Source organism: Trachinotus anak, unplaced genomic scaffold (assembly GCF_046630095.1).
Source record: "Trachinotus anak isolate AG129_WGS33_773 ecotype Australia unplaced genomic scaffold, CSIRO_AGI_Tana_v1 ptg000011l, whole genome shotgun sequence".
Lineage (NCBI taxonomy): Eukaryota > Metazoa > Chordata > Actinopteri > Carangiformes > Carangidae > Trachinotus > Trachinotus anak.
This window is the reverse complement of record NW_027273862.1, coordinates 10,027,740-10,045,666: the sequence shown is the minus strand read 5'-3', so window position 1 is coordinate 10,045,666 and position 17,927 is coordinate 10,027,740. Positions and strand designations below refer to the sequence as shown.

General features: G+C 39.5%; 3 protein-coding genes across 3 annotated transcripts; 2 read left to right on the top strand and 1 right to left on the bottom strand.

Annotated features, from left to right (window-relative positions):
* Nucleotides 1-2,059: 2,059 nt before the first annotated feature.
* LOC139628449 (retinol dehydrogenase 13) lies at nucleotides 2,060-6,324 on the bottom strand. The gene is made up of 7 exons (XM_071490122.1): nucleotides 6,036-6,324; nucleotides 5,181-5,321; nucleotides 4,791-4,982; nucleotides 4,275-4,436; nucleotides 4,022-4,138; nucleotides 3,631-3,835; nucleotides 2,060-3,210 (listed from the first exon to the last, which is right to left on the bottom strand). The coding sequence occupies exons 1-7, from the start codon at nucleotides 6,109-6,111 to the stop codon at nucleotides 3,114-3,116; spliced, it is 990 nt and encodes a 329-aa protein (XP_071346223.1). The 5' UTR covers nucleotides 6,112-6,324; the 3' UTR covers nucleotides 2,060-3,113.
* Nucleotides 6,325-7,292: 968 nt separating this feature from the next.
* Nucleotides 7,293-10,295, top strand: tmed3 (transmembrane p24 trafficking protein 3). The gene is made up of 3 exons (XM_071490123.1): nucleotides 7,293-7,708; nucleotides 8,119-8,364; nucleotides 9,287-10,295. The coding sequence occupies exons 1-3, from the start codon at nucleotides 7,565-7,567 to the stop codon at nucleotides 9,518-9,520; spliced, it is 624 nt and encodes a 207-aa protein (XP_071346224.1). The 5' UTR covers nucleotides 7,293-7,564; the 3' UTR covers nucleotides 9,521-10,295.
* A 1,656-nt stretch (nucleotides 10,296-11,951) lies between these two features.
* Nucleotides 11,952-17,927, top strand: LOC139628448 (isocitrate dehydrogenase [NADP], mitochondrial). The gene is made up of 11 exons (XM_071490121.1): nucleotides 11,952-12,155; nucleotides 13,132-13,223; nucleotides 13,923-14,088; nucleotides 14,310-14,470; nucleotides 15,019-15,162; nucleotides 15,351-15,487; nucleotides 15,713-15,864; nucleotides 16,002-16,114; nucleotides 17,024-17,121; nucleotides 17,220-17,312; nucleotides 17,455-17,927. The coding sequence occupies exons 1-11, from the start codon at nucleotides 12,035-12,037 to the stop codon at nucleotides 17,537-17,539; spliced, it is 1,362 nt and encodes a 453-aa protein (XP_071346222.1). The 5' UTR covers nucleotides 11,952-12,034; the 3' UTR covers nucleotides 17,540-17,927.

Here is a 17,927-nt window from a genome sequence, read left to right as displayed (position 1 = left end):
TAGTGGTCAACAGAGGTCTCACTTTCTAGGAGCAGCTGAATACCAGAGGAGCTGACAGGTATGTACATATTGGAATGTGCTTCTCAGCCACACCTGGTGGGAACACACCCGCAAAGCCTGGCCTCTCTCATCCCACTGGCTGATCTCCCTGTGACTGACAGCTGGAGGAACTATTTGGCTCCAGTCCACAGGAGCCAGGGGGCAGGTATGGTGAGTTCCGAATATGAACCAATGGCAGCTGTGAAATCCCTCAGAGCCAGGCGGGGCTGCAGTGAAATAAAACTCATCAATGGGGTGTGTCTCAAAAGTCTGTCAGCAGTCAAACAGTGAAGGGCTACTGCTGCAGGAACCCACTTTGACTAGTGAAAGCTTAACTAGTTCCTCGCTGTGTAAGGATCCGGACAGTTTCAGCCAGCAGAGATGGTAGAAAAAGGCAGAGAGGGACTTTTTTCCATGACAGATTCACCTCTTCTCTGACTGATTGATGGAAATGAAACAACAGATCTCATCTGCTTTGACCTCGGGAACTCCGCTCTCAGGGCCAGGACTTTGAGGAACAGGATGGTAGCTTCATGCAGCCCTTGGTTGGGGACCTTTTAACACTCCCACCATTCATTTTTGTCCCGAAACAGGTCCCGAAACAGGTCCTTCATCAGTGTAGGACAGAGATTAAAAAGATGCTGTAGTACTGTGGTCGCTCACATCTCCTTATCACTTTTCCAGCCCAGCTATAGATTCTGTATCCGTTGGACGGAGAACTGATAAGGGCATGTGCATGACATTACCTACAGACACTGGAGAGACAACATCTGAGTCAGACAGCCTTTGGGGTAATTCAGTCATTCATATGACCATGTTGAAGGCTGTTATTCATTTCTGTACTGTAAGCTGTTTTTGTTTATTTGTTTGTTTTTTAGCTAATAATTGTTTTTTTTTTAGAGGGGTGACAAGAACTGTTATTCATTGCTTTTTAAACATGCCAGAGTTGTTAGGAAAATAACAGCTTGTTGTCAAAAGTTTAAAATGTGAACTTTTTTTGTAGCGAATAGAAAGTTATGTACAAGGTTCATGCAAATTCATTTGCTCTAACATTTAGGTTGCATTGTAATCTAGCTCTGTTAAATTTTTTTAAAATGATTTATACATTGGTTTTTGTATTTCTGTCACGCAATATGATTGACAGCGGAATATTAATTAAAACACAAACTCCCTTCAGGCTGCTTAGAGCGCACCTGTTTTAAAAGTCATATATCTCAGAAAAAACTGTTTTTTTTTTGTCAGGTGTGACTTCAGGCAAGATGATACATCTCACCAAAAAGGGCACAATCTGGTTTGGCAATTTAGAAAAGCAGCGAGGTAAAAGTGAACCAAGACAGCCTGACATGATACAGCATGACTAACATAATCCATTAACTAAATACTGAGGATGATACAACTGGTGAACTGGAATACAAAAATTAGGTGAGTAATCTCAATATAATGCACACCAACACGCTGATGTGATTTTTCACACCTACAAACACGCAGTGTTGGTATTTCTACACTTTAATTATGGCTCAGAAATTGGATAGTTTCAAGGGGGAGAAAATATATCTCTTACTTAACATACTATTCATGAATACGCATGTTGATACAAAAAGAAAGATCAGAAACATCATAGGGAAAAACCTCATGGCATTATTTAAACAAGTGGTACATATAACAGCTGTGGGGCACTGTTCTTTCAAAAGCCTGAGCTAATTCAGCTAATTCCCATTTACATTTTCATCCGGCTTCATTTAAAAGAGCTCTAGGAAAACTCTTTTAAATGACAGAGCTTCCGATAAGGAGCCCTGGCACTGCTCACAAAGCAACCTTCAACCTTTTCAACACATCATTTTATATTGTGCTGATAGCCTGGTCACAAAAGCCTGGATCCTCTATTTGTTTCTGCAAGTAATGAAATTACTCTTAACAACAATTGACTGATATTTTTCCTCATGTGCAACCGTTCATCTTCCACAAACATACTGTGTATCTAAGAATAATAATAATAATAATGAAGAGAAAAGAAACAGAATCACTTTTAATCAGACATTTATTGCCAAAAGTGTTACATTGTTTTTGCCTCCTTTTCCCACACTTTGTCAACACAGGCACATAATTTAATTCTCACCCAAAAAGTAACAAAACACCAGAACTACCTCATCAAACTACAACAAGCAGCATCCACCGTGTATAAAAACACACGCACACACACGCACACAAAGGAGAGCACTCAGTAACATGACAAGTCTACTGGATCTACTGGGTGTTTCCTAACTGCTCTCTGGCCCCGAGGCATCCACTCCCTCTCTACTGCTGGCGGAGGATCTTCTCCTCTTAAGTGTAACAATCTTCTCACCACACTAAAGGTCACTTACTGGCCTTTACCTAACACCTCAGGACAACTTCAGCAAAGTCTTCTTCAACCTGGACGACACACATAGGCTCTCGTCCTCCTTGTAGATTTAAGGAAACTATAGTATTGCTTTACATGTTTTTATGACTGTGTTTCTGCAGTGAGGTTAATACAGAAACTGTACTGTTGGTAATAAATACAGCTGTTTGAAGCCTTTACAAGTCTCTTGGAATTTGCAGCACCAATCATATGATGGAAAAAGTGAGAACCTGTTTGGCCCACAAGCAGTTTAGCTATTCCAAATCAAAACATGTTAGAAGCTAAATGTGTAACAAAAATAGCTTATTAAAATAATAATAAAATAACAATCATCCAAGATGATAGATTATTTATAAGCAAGTATAACCTTGTTTTGCTTAGGATATATAGCATACTGTAGATACACAATAAAGCACAAATTAGTGTGTATGCATAATATACATACTGTAATATAAAGATAAATCAATGCACATACTTTTGTTACTCAATCAACTGACTATGATTAAATAATGCAAACTTTTGTACTCATCATCAAATCTTTCAGCTGTAAAAGATTTGAACAGGTACAAAAATAATATCTTGATTATTCTCTTATGAATATGAAATTAATTTCTGTAACTTATCCACCCATGTAAACATGGCCACTGACTCCAGCAGGATTAATAGCAGGTGAAAGTAGGGTGGGCTAATGTGTTTAAGCCAGACCAACCATGGAGGCACTGAGGTCCCACAGCTTCCTGGCTGCGGCATCATCCAGGGCCTGCGGTGCCGGTGTTTTGGGGGCACAGTCACTGTACGGTGGAAGAAATAAAAGAGGAGGACAAGATCACCAAAAGTGTGATACAGTGTGGTCATAATCTCATCTGTTGCAGAGTAATTACTAATAGATCAGCAAAGCTTGTGTAAAAAAAACATTACTTAGCCATAAAACATTTTTTCATTGTACACTGGAGACAAAAGAGTGGATACGTGACATTCATTAGATTCTTGTTTATCTCAGGCTTAATTATGTTTATTTGTTTAATAAATTGTTGTGGTGAGAGAATGGTGCAGTAATGTAAAATGATATCAAAGTTTAATTTAAAGGTTTTTTTTTTGAACGAGTAGAATGGAGTAGTTGTCATTAAAATGTAGATATACCTTTACATGGAAAGCCCAACTAATTCAATTTATCTGTACAGTAAGGGGAGTTTTATTGCAGAAGTACTTGCCTGTAGTAGAGGCCGCTGACATTTGCCAGGCTCTCATCCACAGCGCAGTAGATGGTGGTCTGGGCTCCTTCCCAGGGACTTTTGATCAGCATCATAAATGGCATGGCTATGATCCTTTTCCACAAAGATAAAGAAGGGAACAAGTGGCGGCCTAACTCTGTGCGGATGACCCCAGGGTGAAGGCTGTACACTGTCACACCAGTACCTAATGAGAGGGATCCATCAGATCAAGCAGGAGATACAATACACGAAACTTTAAAGTCAGACAATGTGGAGTGTTATTCCTCCCTTACCCGTGTAGTATATTTGCTTTATATTGACATAACATTATATATCTTTCTTCCTTTCTTTTTTTAACCTATGCTGGGAGGCAGTATGCATTATACACTACCTTCCAGTCTTGCAGCCAGCTCTCTGCAGAAGAGCACATTGGCCAGCTTGCTTTGGCGGTAGCTCTTCTCACGTTTGTAGTCTTTATCCAGGTTGATGTCATCAAAGTGAATATGACCTGGAAGAAACAATCCATTTTAGGGATTACATTTCGAATCCCAGAAACAATCATGTAAGTGTTATCTGTCACAGAATCACAGGTGTGTTGACTGAAATTGCTTTGATGCACTTAAATGACAGAGCACTGACTTTACCTTTCTCATGTGCCAGGCTGGAGACGATGACAATGCGGCTTGGAGCTGACTTCTTCAGCAGGTCGAGGAGACAGTTGGTGAGAAGAAAATGTCCCAGGTGGTTGACACCAAACTGCATTTCAAAGCCATCATCGGTCTTCCACTTAGGACACATCATAATACCTACAAAAAAATACACAAAAACACTTACATGGAACAAAATAAACTAATGACTAACCCCTAGCTCCACCATCAGTTCAAAATGTATTGATTTTTGGCCCAATAAATGTTGGGAAAAGATGAGGCCAATAAATACAGCCAGATTAAAGTCGGCCACATAAGTTTGCCGACATTTTAACTGTGTCCCAAACACATTTTCTTCCATTAAGAGCTGATCGTCACCATATGGAGCATGTGAGCGGCCTTTTTATTCAACTGAATATTGATTATACTCACATACACTGCCCTCCCTATGGATCTCTGTATGTTGTTTATAATTACATAGATGTTGTTCCTGCAGGGACAAGTGAAAAATACCTGCATTGTTGATGAGGATGTCCAAGCGTTCCTCATTCTGCTCGACGTCTTTGGCTAGGTCTCGAACTGACTGCAGCGAGGAGAGGTCTAGTTTCTTCACCACCACGTTGCCGTTCCCACTCTTCTGTCTGATTTCATCAGCTGCAATGCGGGCTCTGGTCATGTCCCTGCAGGCTAGGATCACTCTGGCCCCTTGACAGAAATAAAAACAGTATCAATGTATTTAGGATTTAAACAGTAACAGTGGAAGAAGTGCTGAAGCAGTACCCATGATAGCAGTCAATTAAGGTAAATTCAGTGGTGCTCTATAGTTAATAATAGTTAATGCTGCACAAAAACAACATCAAACAGCACTCACAGGAAGTGAATAAACAGTGATGAGGGTCTCACCTCGCTGGGCCATATCCAGGGCCGTCTCTTTCCCAATGCCAGTGTTGGCTCCTGTGATCAGAACTGTTTTCCCATCCAGCCTGACCTTGCTCCAGCACACTCCACCAGCCATCCACCTACGAAAAGCCAGCAAGCCTGCACCTAAAAGAAAACAAATAACATTTTAAGTATCATTACTTTAAGAGCATTTTGTTGCTTATACCTCTGTACTTCTATTTAACATTATGAATACTTCTTCCACCACTGAAAAAAATATTTGACACATAAATGGACTTTTGAGTTTAGTCGATTTATGTGTTTTGTTTTGCTTTATTTTGACTTGCTTGACTCCATTTCTGACCAACCCTGAAATATTGTGCATTTATTTGGGAAAGCAAACTGCAGGACCGTTGGTGCTTGGGGGCTGACATTGTGTAAAATTAGGGTGTAGATATGGTGTAGATCCATCACAGTAACATGTCACTGCGTAGGTTTAACTGGTTTGACTGGTTTGTGTGAATACTGTTAAAAATATATTATATTATCATTAGCACTGCCTCGCTGTGAATATCTGCTCTTTCCCTCTGCAGTTTTCTTCAGGCGCTTCTATCATTACTATACCTATTTACCTAACGACTCCGGATTTACATAGCCTAGCTCTTCCACTTCCACACATTCACAAACATAAGCAACAACAAAAATGAATGTCTTTGGAGCAGATTTTACACTTCTCTGACACAGTTTCTGTCTGGATGGTGGGTTGCTTATCTCTACATTCTCAGTCACAAGAATGAATTTCTCTTGCACTGTCATCGACAAAGACGTGTAAAATAAACGAAACACTTCACACAATATTCTGTTAAAGAATCGACTTACCTGCAGCAAAGGCAAACGTGAGAGCGGTGGCATGCGTCTCTACATAGCCCTTGATTGCCTCTGCGTAGTTTTGCATGTTTCAGGCTGGTTATTATTATTATTATTGGCAAACTTCAATTAGCCAACTTCAATTAGCACAAGCCTGACTGTGCAAAGGTCGAGTTTAAGAGATCGGTTTACCCTGTCAATGCGTGCTTCACTGGATAACAGCTAAATAATGTCAAAATCTGCACCAAAGAGGTGTATTTCCTTGATATTTTGTGTGACAACTCCCTGAGCGGAAGTGGGGGCGTGGTACGCACCAAGTGGGAATTTCATAATAAAACTCCCGTTAAATGTTTTACCTTTTGTTGTCATAGCAACTAAATCGTACATTATCTGCTCTACTGATGTTTAATTCCTTCTTTTTTTTTTTTTTTTTTTTTTTTTTTTTACAATGAAAATATAATTTGGTGTCCTGAGTCAATGTCAGACTCTCTCACACAGGTCTGATAATCTATTACAGGTCCGAGGAGAGCAGAGCAGTCTGCACCCATCAATGCAGCTCATCTCATCTCAGCTCATCTGTGTCAATTTAATGTTGCAGATCAGAGTCTCAATTTTGGCATAATGCCCTCCAGCCAAATCAGCAGAAATAACATATAACAAACCACTTACGCCCCCGGTCGTGTATCCAAAATAAAACCAAAACAAACAAAAAAAAATCTGTTTGTTTAATAATCATATTATTTATTTATTTAATTTTTGAGTGGGCCCAACACACACTGCATCTTCAGTGGATTAAGGATGTCTTTTATTTCTCAAACCCAAATCAGGGAATAATATTATAATTATTCTTCTGATTTTGTTATACAAGGAAACTGAATGTGCAAAAACAGTAGTGGAAAATTACTCTTTTTACTTTTTACTTAACTTTCGTATTCCCACGTTATACGGGATCAGTGCATCAATAACAAATGCCCAATAATATAATAATATAACGCTGACTTACTGCACAGTAAGTATTTTTGATGCTTAAAGCCCATTTTGTCGCTGACACTTCTGTATTTTTACTTAAATATATGAATACAGGACATTTGTGATTATGTGGCCACTTTAAATTATCTGAATACTTCTTCCACTTCTTCTGCAAATGACTTTTGGATTCAGACAAATCATTTTTATGTTTTATTTTAACTTGTTTTATGTCTGAGAAACTTTTATACTTTTCACATTGTGCATTTACTTTGAAAAGCAAATCGCAGGTCTGTTGGTGCTGCCATATTATGTGTGGTTTAGATGCATCGCAGGGATATATCGCTTGGGTTTAACTTGTTTAGTTGGTTTGTCTTACGTTAAGATGTCAAACTGGGTCTTGTCTGACAAATTTCTACGTTGAATAACAGCGGGCTAATATTTTACCTAAAAGTAAACAAACCTGCACCGGAAGTGTTTTGTGCTCATGCCACGTCAGAACTACACAGCCGCTGTCATCAGTGGTGCAGGGGAGAGGATCTTGCATCTTTCTGTACTTTCTTTTCCTTTTCACCATGCTGTACCTGGGGCTGGGCTCTTTGCTGCTGTATGTGTCTGTAGTGTTTGGGACTGAGCTCACATTTGAGCTCCCTGACAACGACAAACAATGTTTCTACGAGGAACTAGAGAAAGATGTGAAGTTCGACATAGACTTCCAAGTAAGTCCCTCACTGTGTCTGCAGGACGCGCCGAGAAGGTTTTTGTTTGGATATTAATTTGTCATTGCAGTGGTTCATATTCCTTGTTCTTAGAAAGGAAAAACATGCACAGTTGTAGTTCATTACATACTTAAAAATGTATCTCTTTTCAATTAGGTCCCTATTTAACTATCCAAATTACATTAGTTCCTTTACCTCAAGTTTAATGCCACGATTAAATTGGAAAAATATGTTTTTTTTAACACGTTTTCTTTCCCAGTGTTACCTGGTTTCTATGTCTGTTGCACAGCCAGTTTCAGTCAGTGCGGCAGTGCACAGTCCAATATGTTACTACAAAACATATGTCACAGCCATCTTGGTATGCATATGTCCAGTCATCTACGTGTGCTTTGTGTTCTCTCTTCTTTTAGGTTATTGCAGGAGGCAACTATGATGTGGACTGCTTTGTCACCGATCCTCAGAACAACGTCCTGTATAATGAGAAGAAGAAGCAGTATGACAGCTTCTCTCACACCACAGCGATGAAGGGAGTCTACCAGGTCTGCTTCAGCAATGAATTCTCGTCTTTTACCCACAAAACGGTCTATCTGGAGTTCCGCCATGGAGACGAGGAACCTCTGATGGCAAGCATGACGAGGAGCACAGCACTGACCCAGGTGAGCCCAAAGAACCTGGTTTACAGTTACTTTTAAGGAACAAGGTGTTAAAACCGTGTCTGCTTCAGTGGAAACCGTCAAGGGAAAAGATCAAATGTGCTCACTTTATTTGTTAAGAAAAATGCAAATGTTTGCCTTCATGTTTGGGATTTGTTGTCATTTTGTCTCATTTTTAAACACTAGCAAATACAACATTGTGGGCAGGTAAATAAAACATAAAATAAGACCACCACAATATATATTTTCAAATTCAAGACACAATAAAAAAAACAATATTTGCTTATAGTGTTGGGTTTATTAAATTAGGCAAACTAATCAAATGCTGAGGTGATAAAGTGCAGCAAAACTGTTGCTGTTTCAGTTTCAGAGGTGGGACAGTTATAAAGTATATAAAGTCCACTAGGTGGAGCCAGAATTGCTTTGAAACAAGTTTCACCATGGCGTGGGAATGCTAAGAAAGGCTGAATCTTTTTTGCAAGTCTTTAAATATGCTCTCCTTACCATACTATGCCTGAAACAGTTGGATGTGTGAACACATATGTGCTTTTGGAGGGTCAGTCCATTTCAATTTAATATAAAGTCGAGTAAGAAATGTCAGTAATTTCCATAAATACTGCAGTTTTAACATTTGTAGATCTTATAACAACAGAGTAAAACATCAGATTCAGCCCACATTCACAGTTTCCAAGTTTATGATAGCGTGCTATACTGTATACAAGATAGTATAGTTTTAAGTTAAATTTTGGCCACTTAAAGTCCCTCGACTCAGGAAAAGCATAGGAAGTTGAACTGGATCTGTTCAGGAGCGGTTTGGAGAATTTAAGTCAGTGTTTGCATACGTGTAACCCAACATCAGCTGTGTGCTTTGCCCCAGGTCATTTTTGTGCTCTTGATTGATCTGTGTTGATCTTGCGGCTTTCAGCTGGAGTCATCTTGCGTCGCCATTCATGAGATCCTGAAGGTGGTGGTTGACTCACAGACGTGGTACAGGCTGAGAGAGGCACATGACCGAGCGAAAGCAGAGCACCTCCTCGAGCGCGTCACCTACTGGTCCATTGGAGAAGCCGTCCTGCTGTTTGTCATCGGCATCGGTCAAGTCATGTTGCTTAAGAGCTTCTTCTCTGAGAAGAAAGGCTCTGTAACAGCCACCACTTAGAACCTGTGGTCTCAGGAACTCTTTAGCGTGAATGTGCATCTGGAAACTACCACACATCTTGTTATATTTTCAGCAAACCCCTTTTTTTAAAGGGCTTGTTCAAGGAATTTTCCTATTTTTGACTGCTTACCCAGCGTCTGAGAAACTGGTGAATGTCTGTTGTTTTGTTGTTAACAGGCTGTATTTGAAAAGAAACACCACTCATACTTATTTTATTATACTACTATACTATATATAGTTTTATTGAAGTACAACATAAAATAGGTATGGTTAGATCTATCTGTTAAGGACCAGGATTACCTGTCGTGGATTTCCATCTTGATATCCAACAATTACAGTGAAGGTTGTGGCACACTGATAGAGGCCAAAGATATGTTGTTTGTTTCTGAGTGTTAGTTTTATTTGTTTTACACTGTGTTTGTTTATTATTACCATAATTTATGTGCATTGTGCATTTACGTGCAATTATTTATGTTGTTACAGATTATAAGAGCTCTGTCTGCTCATGTCCTAGTGTGTCTCATACAAAGTGCCTTAAGAAATCGTCTCCTACCTAGTTGAAAGTTTACTGTTTTAATTTGTTGCTGTGCCATCCTGTTGTTACTTATTGATTAGATTCTGAATGAAGTTTTACATTAATAGATACTGGAAGGTGACCAATTATTACAGCTTTTCTTTCACCAAAAAGTTATGTTTTCAGTCCTCATTTGTTTACTTGTCTGTTACCTGTAAGACCCATCACCAGATTTCAATAAAATTTGGTGGAAAGTCATAAGTTTTGACCTTTGTGAAGAATTTCTTAACATTGCCAGATTATGATTTGCATTTTCAGCATTTCTGGCATTTCCTGGCAATATGTGTATTGTGATCTAGGCTCACATAACTATTTAAACACAAAAACAGGTTGTATAATTAAGATTTAAAAAACTTTTTGGGCAAAAAGATTGGGCAGCTTTGGCTGATATCAGCTCTCCTTGTGTTTTCTAATTGCAGATCACCAACACATTACATCACAGACCCCTATTAGTAGCACCTTTTTCCATTTCATATAAAGAACAAAATGTCACATATAGGGATGTCAAATAGAAAAGTATTGTGAGTAAAAGCTCAACAGCATTTATTTTTATGTTTTTCAATAGTCAGTTAAAAAAATCTAAATTTAAATCAGTTTCAAAGACCCCTCCACTCAAAATTATTTTATTTTTTCTGATTATTACTCTGCTTGGATGTTTGACCTTCACTGTGCAGAATGATGTACAGTATACTACAAGTTTGAGGCTATAAGTGTTCATGTTCATATGCTGAAGAGAGAAAAGTTCTCTGTGATCCCCTCAAAAATCAATTTAACACATGTAGGTGCAAGTATGATCTGGAAACCAGTCATGGACCAAAACAAGTGTGAAGTCGAAATTTGAAAGCTCCAGTGCACATACACTGAGAATAGACTTTTCAGTGAGGAATAGGAGCTATCCGCATGTGGTCGTGGAGATGAGGGTGTTGTTGAAACTCCTCTCCATCGTGGACAGCGTCTCCCACCCTCCACACCGTGCTGTGCTTAGCCAGAGGCACATGTTCAGTCTCAGAATGATGAAGTGTTCAGGTGAACACCACAGGAGGTCCTTCCTTGCTGTGGTTATCCACTTATGCAATTCTTCCTCTTTATGCACATCTCCATCAGTACTCTGATCTTTACCATACTGATAAATTGAATGTACTGTTGACCCACAAGATACCTTTCATTCTGTTCACCTTTTCACATTAAAGTGAATTTGCTGTTAAATTAATGTGAATTTACTTTGCACGTTCCCATTGTTGCCCTTTTGCCTATATTGTGAATCTACCTCTCACATCATATTTGCATTTGTACATTTTTACAATCGCTTATTGTGTATTTATTATTACTATTTTTTAGTAGTTTTTACTGTCTTTCGTTGAGCAATTATAACAATTGCAATTTCCTTGTGGGAATCATTAAAGTTTGTCTTACTCCGATCTTGTGTCTTGCAGTCTTTTAAAGTGAAAAATATTCGTCTGTTTATGGATCCTGCATTTACGGGGAGTAATTAAGTTTCTCTAGTTATATTTGTCTTTATCGAATTCAACTTTTTTTGGAGAAAATTTAACCATATCAGACACAAGTTATTCAAGGCAGATAATTTAATGCGTGTAGGGGAATCCTCAACATGCAGAGGAATGTTTAGAAACTATATCTGAGAGGGTTACAGTGGGCTGCACAGCTCACAGTGCTAGCGACGGGAAAAAGCGAAGAAGACGGAGGGTTGAAGTGAACCTGAACTCACCGTGGGCCCGCAGGCTGCTGGACGAGCACGCTTCGTTCCGATTGGTTCGCGGTCGACTTCGCTGGCCAATCAGAGCGAAGCCTGCTGGGCTTCGAAGCTGACGTGGGCGGGGTTCAATAGCGCCTAAGTGCGGCGTCATCACTTCACTCGTCCATTCATAAGAGGATACAGTCCCGGTGACCCAGTCAGTGACCGACATCGACCCCTAGTAAACATGGCGAGTTACCTGAAGGCTCTGGCGACCGTGTCGAGAAGTGCAGCTGCTGCGCTGTCGCAAACCCCCGCAGCGCTCTCACCGGCCGCCGTCTGCCACCACAGACTGCAGCAGAGGACCTGTAAGTCAGCCGTCGACTAAAAACCACAGCAGCATGACTCAAAATGTACCGCTCCGCGCACTTTCAGCGATGTCCGCATCGTTAATGTGGTCGCCCGCTTTTGTAATGAACAGTTTGGACTTAGACTTGGAGTGAGTGGGCGGGTTTGTGCTCACTCATGTGTATGTGACAGCGGAAACCGGCTGGACGTCGATGTTTCTAACTGGAGACCAGCCATCGCTGAATCCCGCTTAAACTGGGATATACACACACATACATCCTGGAAATAGTAACAGAACAGAAAACCTAAAACAATTTAAAAAAAAAAAAAAAAAGAAAGGATTCAATAAAACATGTGAAACTAAAGAACAAGTTGTATAAACCTGACAGGTGAAAGTGAAAGCATTGATGTATGCAGCCTACAGCAGATAGGAGTAAAATATTGTATGTTGTACAAACATAAAGTGATCTTGTAAAGTCTGTAACAATAACTGGTGCCAGCTTGTCCTGGCATCTGAGTCCACATGTTGTATAAAAGAGGGCTTGATAGATAATGACTGCTATCAGAGCTGTCATATAATCCCAAGGTCAGAAAGTGAACCCTGCCCATCTAAACAGTTAAAGGGACACAAGACAAACTGCAGTATTGTGTGTCAACAGCTTGTTCTTGTGTGATTTTAGACATACTCTTCAGTTGTTGATGCTTTTTCCAGGCCATGAGTCACAGGGATGTGTTTAGATACTCCTGGCCAAATTGCAGGGCCAGTCGCACACAGTAATCAGACAAAATGAATTCAGAAAATTATAACGCAAGGCAGTGAATTCAGTCTAAAGCCATGAAAACATGAATATGACTGAAACTTAGCATCCAGCTAAATGAATTTATAAGCTGCAGAACAGCAGCCTCGACTTCTCCCACACATTTCCAGTGTCATGAACCTCGTGCCACTGTAAACACTGTCAAGTATGAAAGTTAATGGAACTGTGCATTTTTCAGATGCAACAAAGCGCATCAAGGTGGACCAGCCGGTGGTGGAGATGGACGGAGATGAGATGACTCGCATCATATGGGAGTTCATCAAAGAGAAGGTAGATTATTCAGGCCAGTTGATGATTTACATGAATTGTCCATAGTGGTAATTGGTAGCCTTTAATTATGAGCAATTTGAAGATGCTTCTTGGATCCGGAGTCAAAATTGGTTACAGCTGAAAGAGTTAGTCGATTAATTAATTAGCTGATTGACAGAAAACTAATCAGCAGCAATTACGATAATCAATCAATCGTTAATGTCATTTTTTAAAACAAAAATGCCAAAAATTTGTTGGTTTCAGTTTAAAAAACGTGAGTATTTTTGGTTTTCCCGGTCTTATAAAACACTAATCTGATAGGACAAAACTAGGCAATTTGATGATGTTCCCCTGGACACTTTTGGGCTTTTTTTAATGATATTTTATAGCCAAAACTAGTAATTGATGAATCAAGAAAATAATGAGAAGATTATTAGATCATGAAAATAATCATTAGTTGTAGTCGTAAAATTGGTTATGATCCACAAATCGATTAAGTTGATACAATGCGCTAAATTTCATGAGTCCCGGTTCAGAAACTTTTTTAGCATCAGCTTTGTAAAGAATTTTGATTCTCATGAGGAAATTGCAGAACAGAATAATTTCTTCGAATCTGTGATTGTGTAGTGTTAAAACATTACATGTGTGGCTGTGCCTTTGTGGTCACCATGCAGTGTTGTCCATAGACAAATAACACGTCAGCATCTCGTTCTTCTACAGCTCATCCTGCCCAATGTTGATGTTGAGCTGAAGTACTTTGACCTGGGTCTGCCCTACCGAGACCAGACTGATGACCAGGTCACCATTGACTCTGCTCTGGCAACTCAGAAATACAATGTGGCTGTCAAGTGTGCCACCATCACCCCTGATGAGGCCAGGGTTGAGGGTAAGTTTGACTTGTTCTCAGTTATATGCTAACTTTCTGTGTACAGCAAATCAGCCCGTTTCTAACCTTGTAAAAAGTTTGGCAGCATTGCAGCACATTTCATTTTCAATCAGTAGCAATGTTAGTTAGTATGTAAGTGATAACAACACATGTACATCTCTAATAACAACACATGTACATCTACAATGGGCAAAAGCTTATAATATCTTTTTTTTTTTCAGAGTTTAAGCTAAAGAAGATGTGGAAGAGTCCTAATGGAACCATCAGGAACATCTTGGGCGGCACAGTTTTCCGTGAGCCAATCCTTTGTAAAAACATTCCCCGTCTTGTTCCTGGTTGGACACAACCTATAACGATCGGCAGACATGCTTTTGGCGATCAGGTAAAAAAAAAAAAAAAAAAAAAAAAAACCACAACAAAATATAATGAAGGTTCTTAGCAACAGCCGTAGGAAAATTGGGAATGCAGCCTTTGTCAATTATGGCCCAAAACTATGGAACACACGACCTGTAGATATCAGAGAAGCCAGCTCACTGAGTGTTTTTAAAAGAAAGCTGGAAACTTATCTCTTCACCTTAGCTAGTTCTGATATTTTCCACTCTGACATTTTGCACTTTGGTCCCATTTCTGCACCTCTCAGCATAAAAGCTCCTCTTTCAAATGTATTGATGTCTTACTTATTTTATGCATTCTATGCAACGCATTTTAACTTAGTTTAATTCTTTATTCATTTCATTTTTTTCTGTCATCATTTTAGTATTATTCCATATTTTTATGTTCATTTTATGTCTTTTCATGTGATGCAGTTGGTGATTGTAATTTATTTGTTGTGAGGCACTTTGCATTGCATGTCTTGTATGAAAGGTGCTACAAAGTTTATTATTCTTATTATTAATCTCACATACTGGGTTTGATTTTTGAATTTCACAGTACAGGGCCACAGACTTTGTCATTGACCAGCCTGGCAAGTTCAAGATTGTGTTTTCCCCAGCTGATGGAAGCAAGCACAAGGAGTGGGAGGTGTATGACTTTCCCGCTGGGGGCTGTGGGATGGGAATGTACAACACTGATGAGGTAAGAATGAGTTTGTTTATATATTTATTTACCTGAGATGATACAAAAAAAATGACGGCAATATTTATAGACAGCTAAAGATAGTTTGCTAAAAATAGATGTATAGGGGGGTCTTTTTCTGGTTTTTAACTTGAATGAATATTTTCCGAAGTGTTTTCTTTTTGGGCTTTCATATTTTCTTTTCACAGTCCATCAGTGGATTTGCTCACAGCTGCTTCCAGTATGCCATCCAGAAGAAGTGGCCTCTGTACATGAGCACCAAAAACACCATCCTCAAGGCGTACGATGGGCGCTTCAAAGACATCTTCGAGGAAATCTATGAGAAGTAAGACGCTCAACAAACAAGCATTTAGATCTGATGCGCTTTATTGCTTTATCACATGGCTTCCGAACACCTGTCTTCAGCAGGCTTGTCACAGTTTTGTGTGGCAAAGCCAGACAAACAAACCGTGTACTGTCCCCAGTTTTGGTACATTTGGCTAATAATCAGCCACCAGGCCACTGACTGTAAATACCCCTATAAAGTGTTTCTCTATTCTGTCTCCTTCAGGAAGTACAAGCCGGAGTTTGACAAGCTGAAGATCTGGTATGAGCACCGTCTCATTGATGACATGGTGGCCCAGGTTCTGAAGTCCTCTGGGGGATTTGTTTGGGCCTGCAAGAATTACGATGGAGATGTGCAGTCGGACATTCTGGCTCAGGGTACGTGCACTTTAACTTGATGATGGGTAGGCGTGAATGTCTGGGCTACATCTCACGCTTTGTATGTTTAGGATTGTTTTGATGGGTGGATTTCCCTCTTGTTTTCCCGCATGTTTGTTGTGTGTGTGTTGTATCAGGCTTTGGGTCTCTGGGCCTCATGACATCGGTTCTGGTGTGTCCTGACGGTAAGACTATCGAGGCCGAGGCTGCCCACGGCACCGTCACCAGGCACTACCGTGAGCACCAGAGGGTAAGAGTCATCAGGTCACACTGCCTGGAGTGTTTTTAATTTAGGATTAAAGAATACTGTGTGTGTGCATTCCTGTGCTACTACCTTTGTTGGAACTGATTTGGTTTCTAGACCTTGGGAGTGAGGAAATGCTTGCAAAGTGATGCATGTTTTGGCTGGAGGCAGTTTTCCAGTAGATTCATTCAGGGCTACCACTTGATGTCAGTTTTAGAAGTTAGAATTAGTCTGAAGACAAGGGCTTTAGTTGAAGTTGTTACACTGGGTGCAGTTGGAAAAAAGTTAAACAAAAGTATTAGTCTCATCTGTATTTAATCACAAGTGTAATGAAATAATTACACCAGTGTGAGTTACTGCACAGTTCCTACTGCACAGCTCAGAAAAATAGGTTTAAAAGCAGAAAAAGAGATAAAAAAGTAAAAACAAGCAGGATGGAGTGTTTAATTATGTATTTTGTTTGTTTCATGTTTTCTAAACTATCCTTACCACTGGAGGATAAACTCAGCCAGATATAGTCTCTCAATGAGTAAAACTATGTTAAGGTTTTGACAACATGACCATTGTTCACAACCAAATTATACAAAATTGCAGTTTACAAGTGGTTCAAAGTAGAAATTCTTGTACTACTGTATTTAACATTATGTTATTTTGTTGTTATTTTGTGATATTTTCAGTAGAGCTATAATGGAGTTTGAAAGCAGAACCTTTGTCCCAGTGTTTCATGTCATCAACAGTGAATGTCAGGTTATGCTGCAAGTGTCTTAGACACACCACACGCCTGTTTCACACAGAAAACTCAGTCCATGGCAGAGGAGGCAGAGACACTAATGTCTCCATCTATCTGAATACAAAGCAACCACAACACATATTGAATTCTCAGTTACTGACATTATCTGTGTCTTTGCTTTATAGGGAAAACCAACCAGTACCAACCCCATTGCCAGTATCTTTGCTTGGACCAGGGGACTGGAGCACAGAGGCAAACTGGATGGAAATCCTGATTTGATGAAGTGTGTTATCTGATTAATCAGTATCATTTGACGTGACAAACTATAGCTGCGTAATATTACAGCAAACTGATTTGTTGTTCTGCATCGTCACTCTCCAGGTTCTCCCAGACGTTAGAAAAAGTCTGCGTGGAAACTGTGGAGAATGGTGTGATGACCAAGGACCTTGCAGGCTGCATCCATGGCTTGGCCAAGTGAGTTTACATGTTCAGATCCCTCACTCTTGCAAAGTGTGTGTTGTATGTGTTTGGGTTTTGGGAAACTGATTATGATGTTCTGGCATAAAGCACATTTATATTTATCACAAATATAACCTTCTGCTCTGTGGTCTTTCAGCTGCAAGCTGAATGAACATTATGTCAACACATCAGACTTCCTGGATGCTATCAAGACCAACCTGGACAAAGCTCTGGGCAAATGAAGAACAATCAGTTGCCAATGAAGAAAGAAAGATTGTGCCTGTTGATTTCTAGCTCATTTTTACCTGTCGTTTGTATGAACCTTTGTATCCAATTTTGAAAAGAAGAAATTTCTGTGTCTTTTATTGTATTTATACACATTACTGCTCCTCTGCCTTACCTATTGCCAACAGCCAATTTTTGTATTGCACAAATTGAATGATTCTATTGTATGAATTAATATTGTATGAATTAATATTAATGTTAACTTATAATGGCCACTTCAGTCTTCACATTTAATTAGAAGGCATATTCAGGAAACTGTGTACAAATTGGAACAATAATGACATGTTTTGCACTATCAACATAAATTCAAACAAGAAGTGGTGATTGCTCATCACTCAGTAACAA

What these genes read in the sequence shown, in the direction of transcription:
- LOC139628449 (XM_071490122.1), bottom strand. Translation starts at nt 6,111, where the DNA reads ATGCAAAACTACGCAGAGGCAATCAAGGGCTATGTAGAGACGCATGCC. An exon ending in CCTGGATATGGCCCAGCGAG is followed by an intron (nt 4,983 to 5,180) that starts GTGAGACCCTCA and finishes ATTTCTGTCAAG; the next exon opens with GGGCCAGAGTGATCCTAGCC. An exon ending in GTCAGCGGCCTCTACTACAG is followed by an intron (nt 3,211 to 3,630) that starts GCAAGTACTTCT and finishes TCCACCGTACAG; the next exon opens with TGACTGTGCCCCCAAAACAC.
- tmed3 (XM_071490123.1), top strand. Translation starts at nt 7,565, where the DNA reads ATGCTGTACCTGGGGCTGGGCTCTTTGCTGCTGTATGTGTCTGTAGTG. An exon ending in AGTTCGACATAGACTTCCAA is followed by an intron (nt 7,709 to 8,118) that starts GTAAGTCCCTCA and finishes CTCTTCTTTTAG; the next exon opens with GTTATTGCAGGAGGCAACTA. An exon ending in GGAGCACAGCACTGACCCAG is followed by an intron (nt 8,365 to 9,286) that starts GTGAGCCCAAAG and finishes TGCGGCTTTCAG; the next exon opens with CTGGAGTCATCTTGCGTCGC.
- LOC139628448 (XM_071490121.1), top strand. Translation starts at nt 12,035, where the DNA reads ATGGCGAGTTACCTGAAGGCTCTGGCGACCGTGTCGAGAAGTGCAGCT. An exon ending in GGAAATCCTGATTTGATGAA is followed by an intron (nt 17,122 to 17,219) that starts GTGTGTTATCTG and finishes GTCACTCTCCAG; the next exon opens with GTTCTCCCAGACGTTAGAAA. An exon ending in TGCATCCATGGCTTGGCCAA is followed by an intron (nt 17,313 to 17,454) that starts GTGAGTTTACAT and finishes GTGGTCTTTCAG; the next exon opens with CTGCAAGCTGAATGAACATT.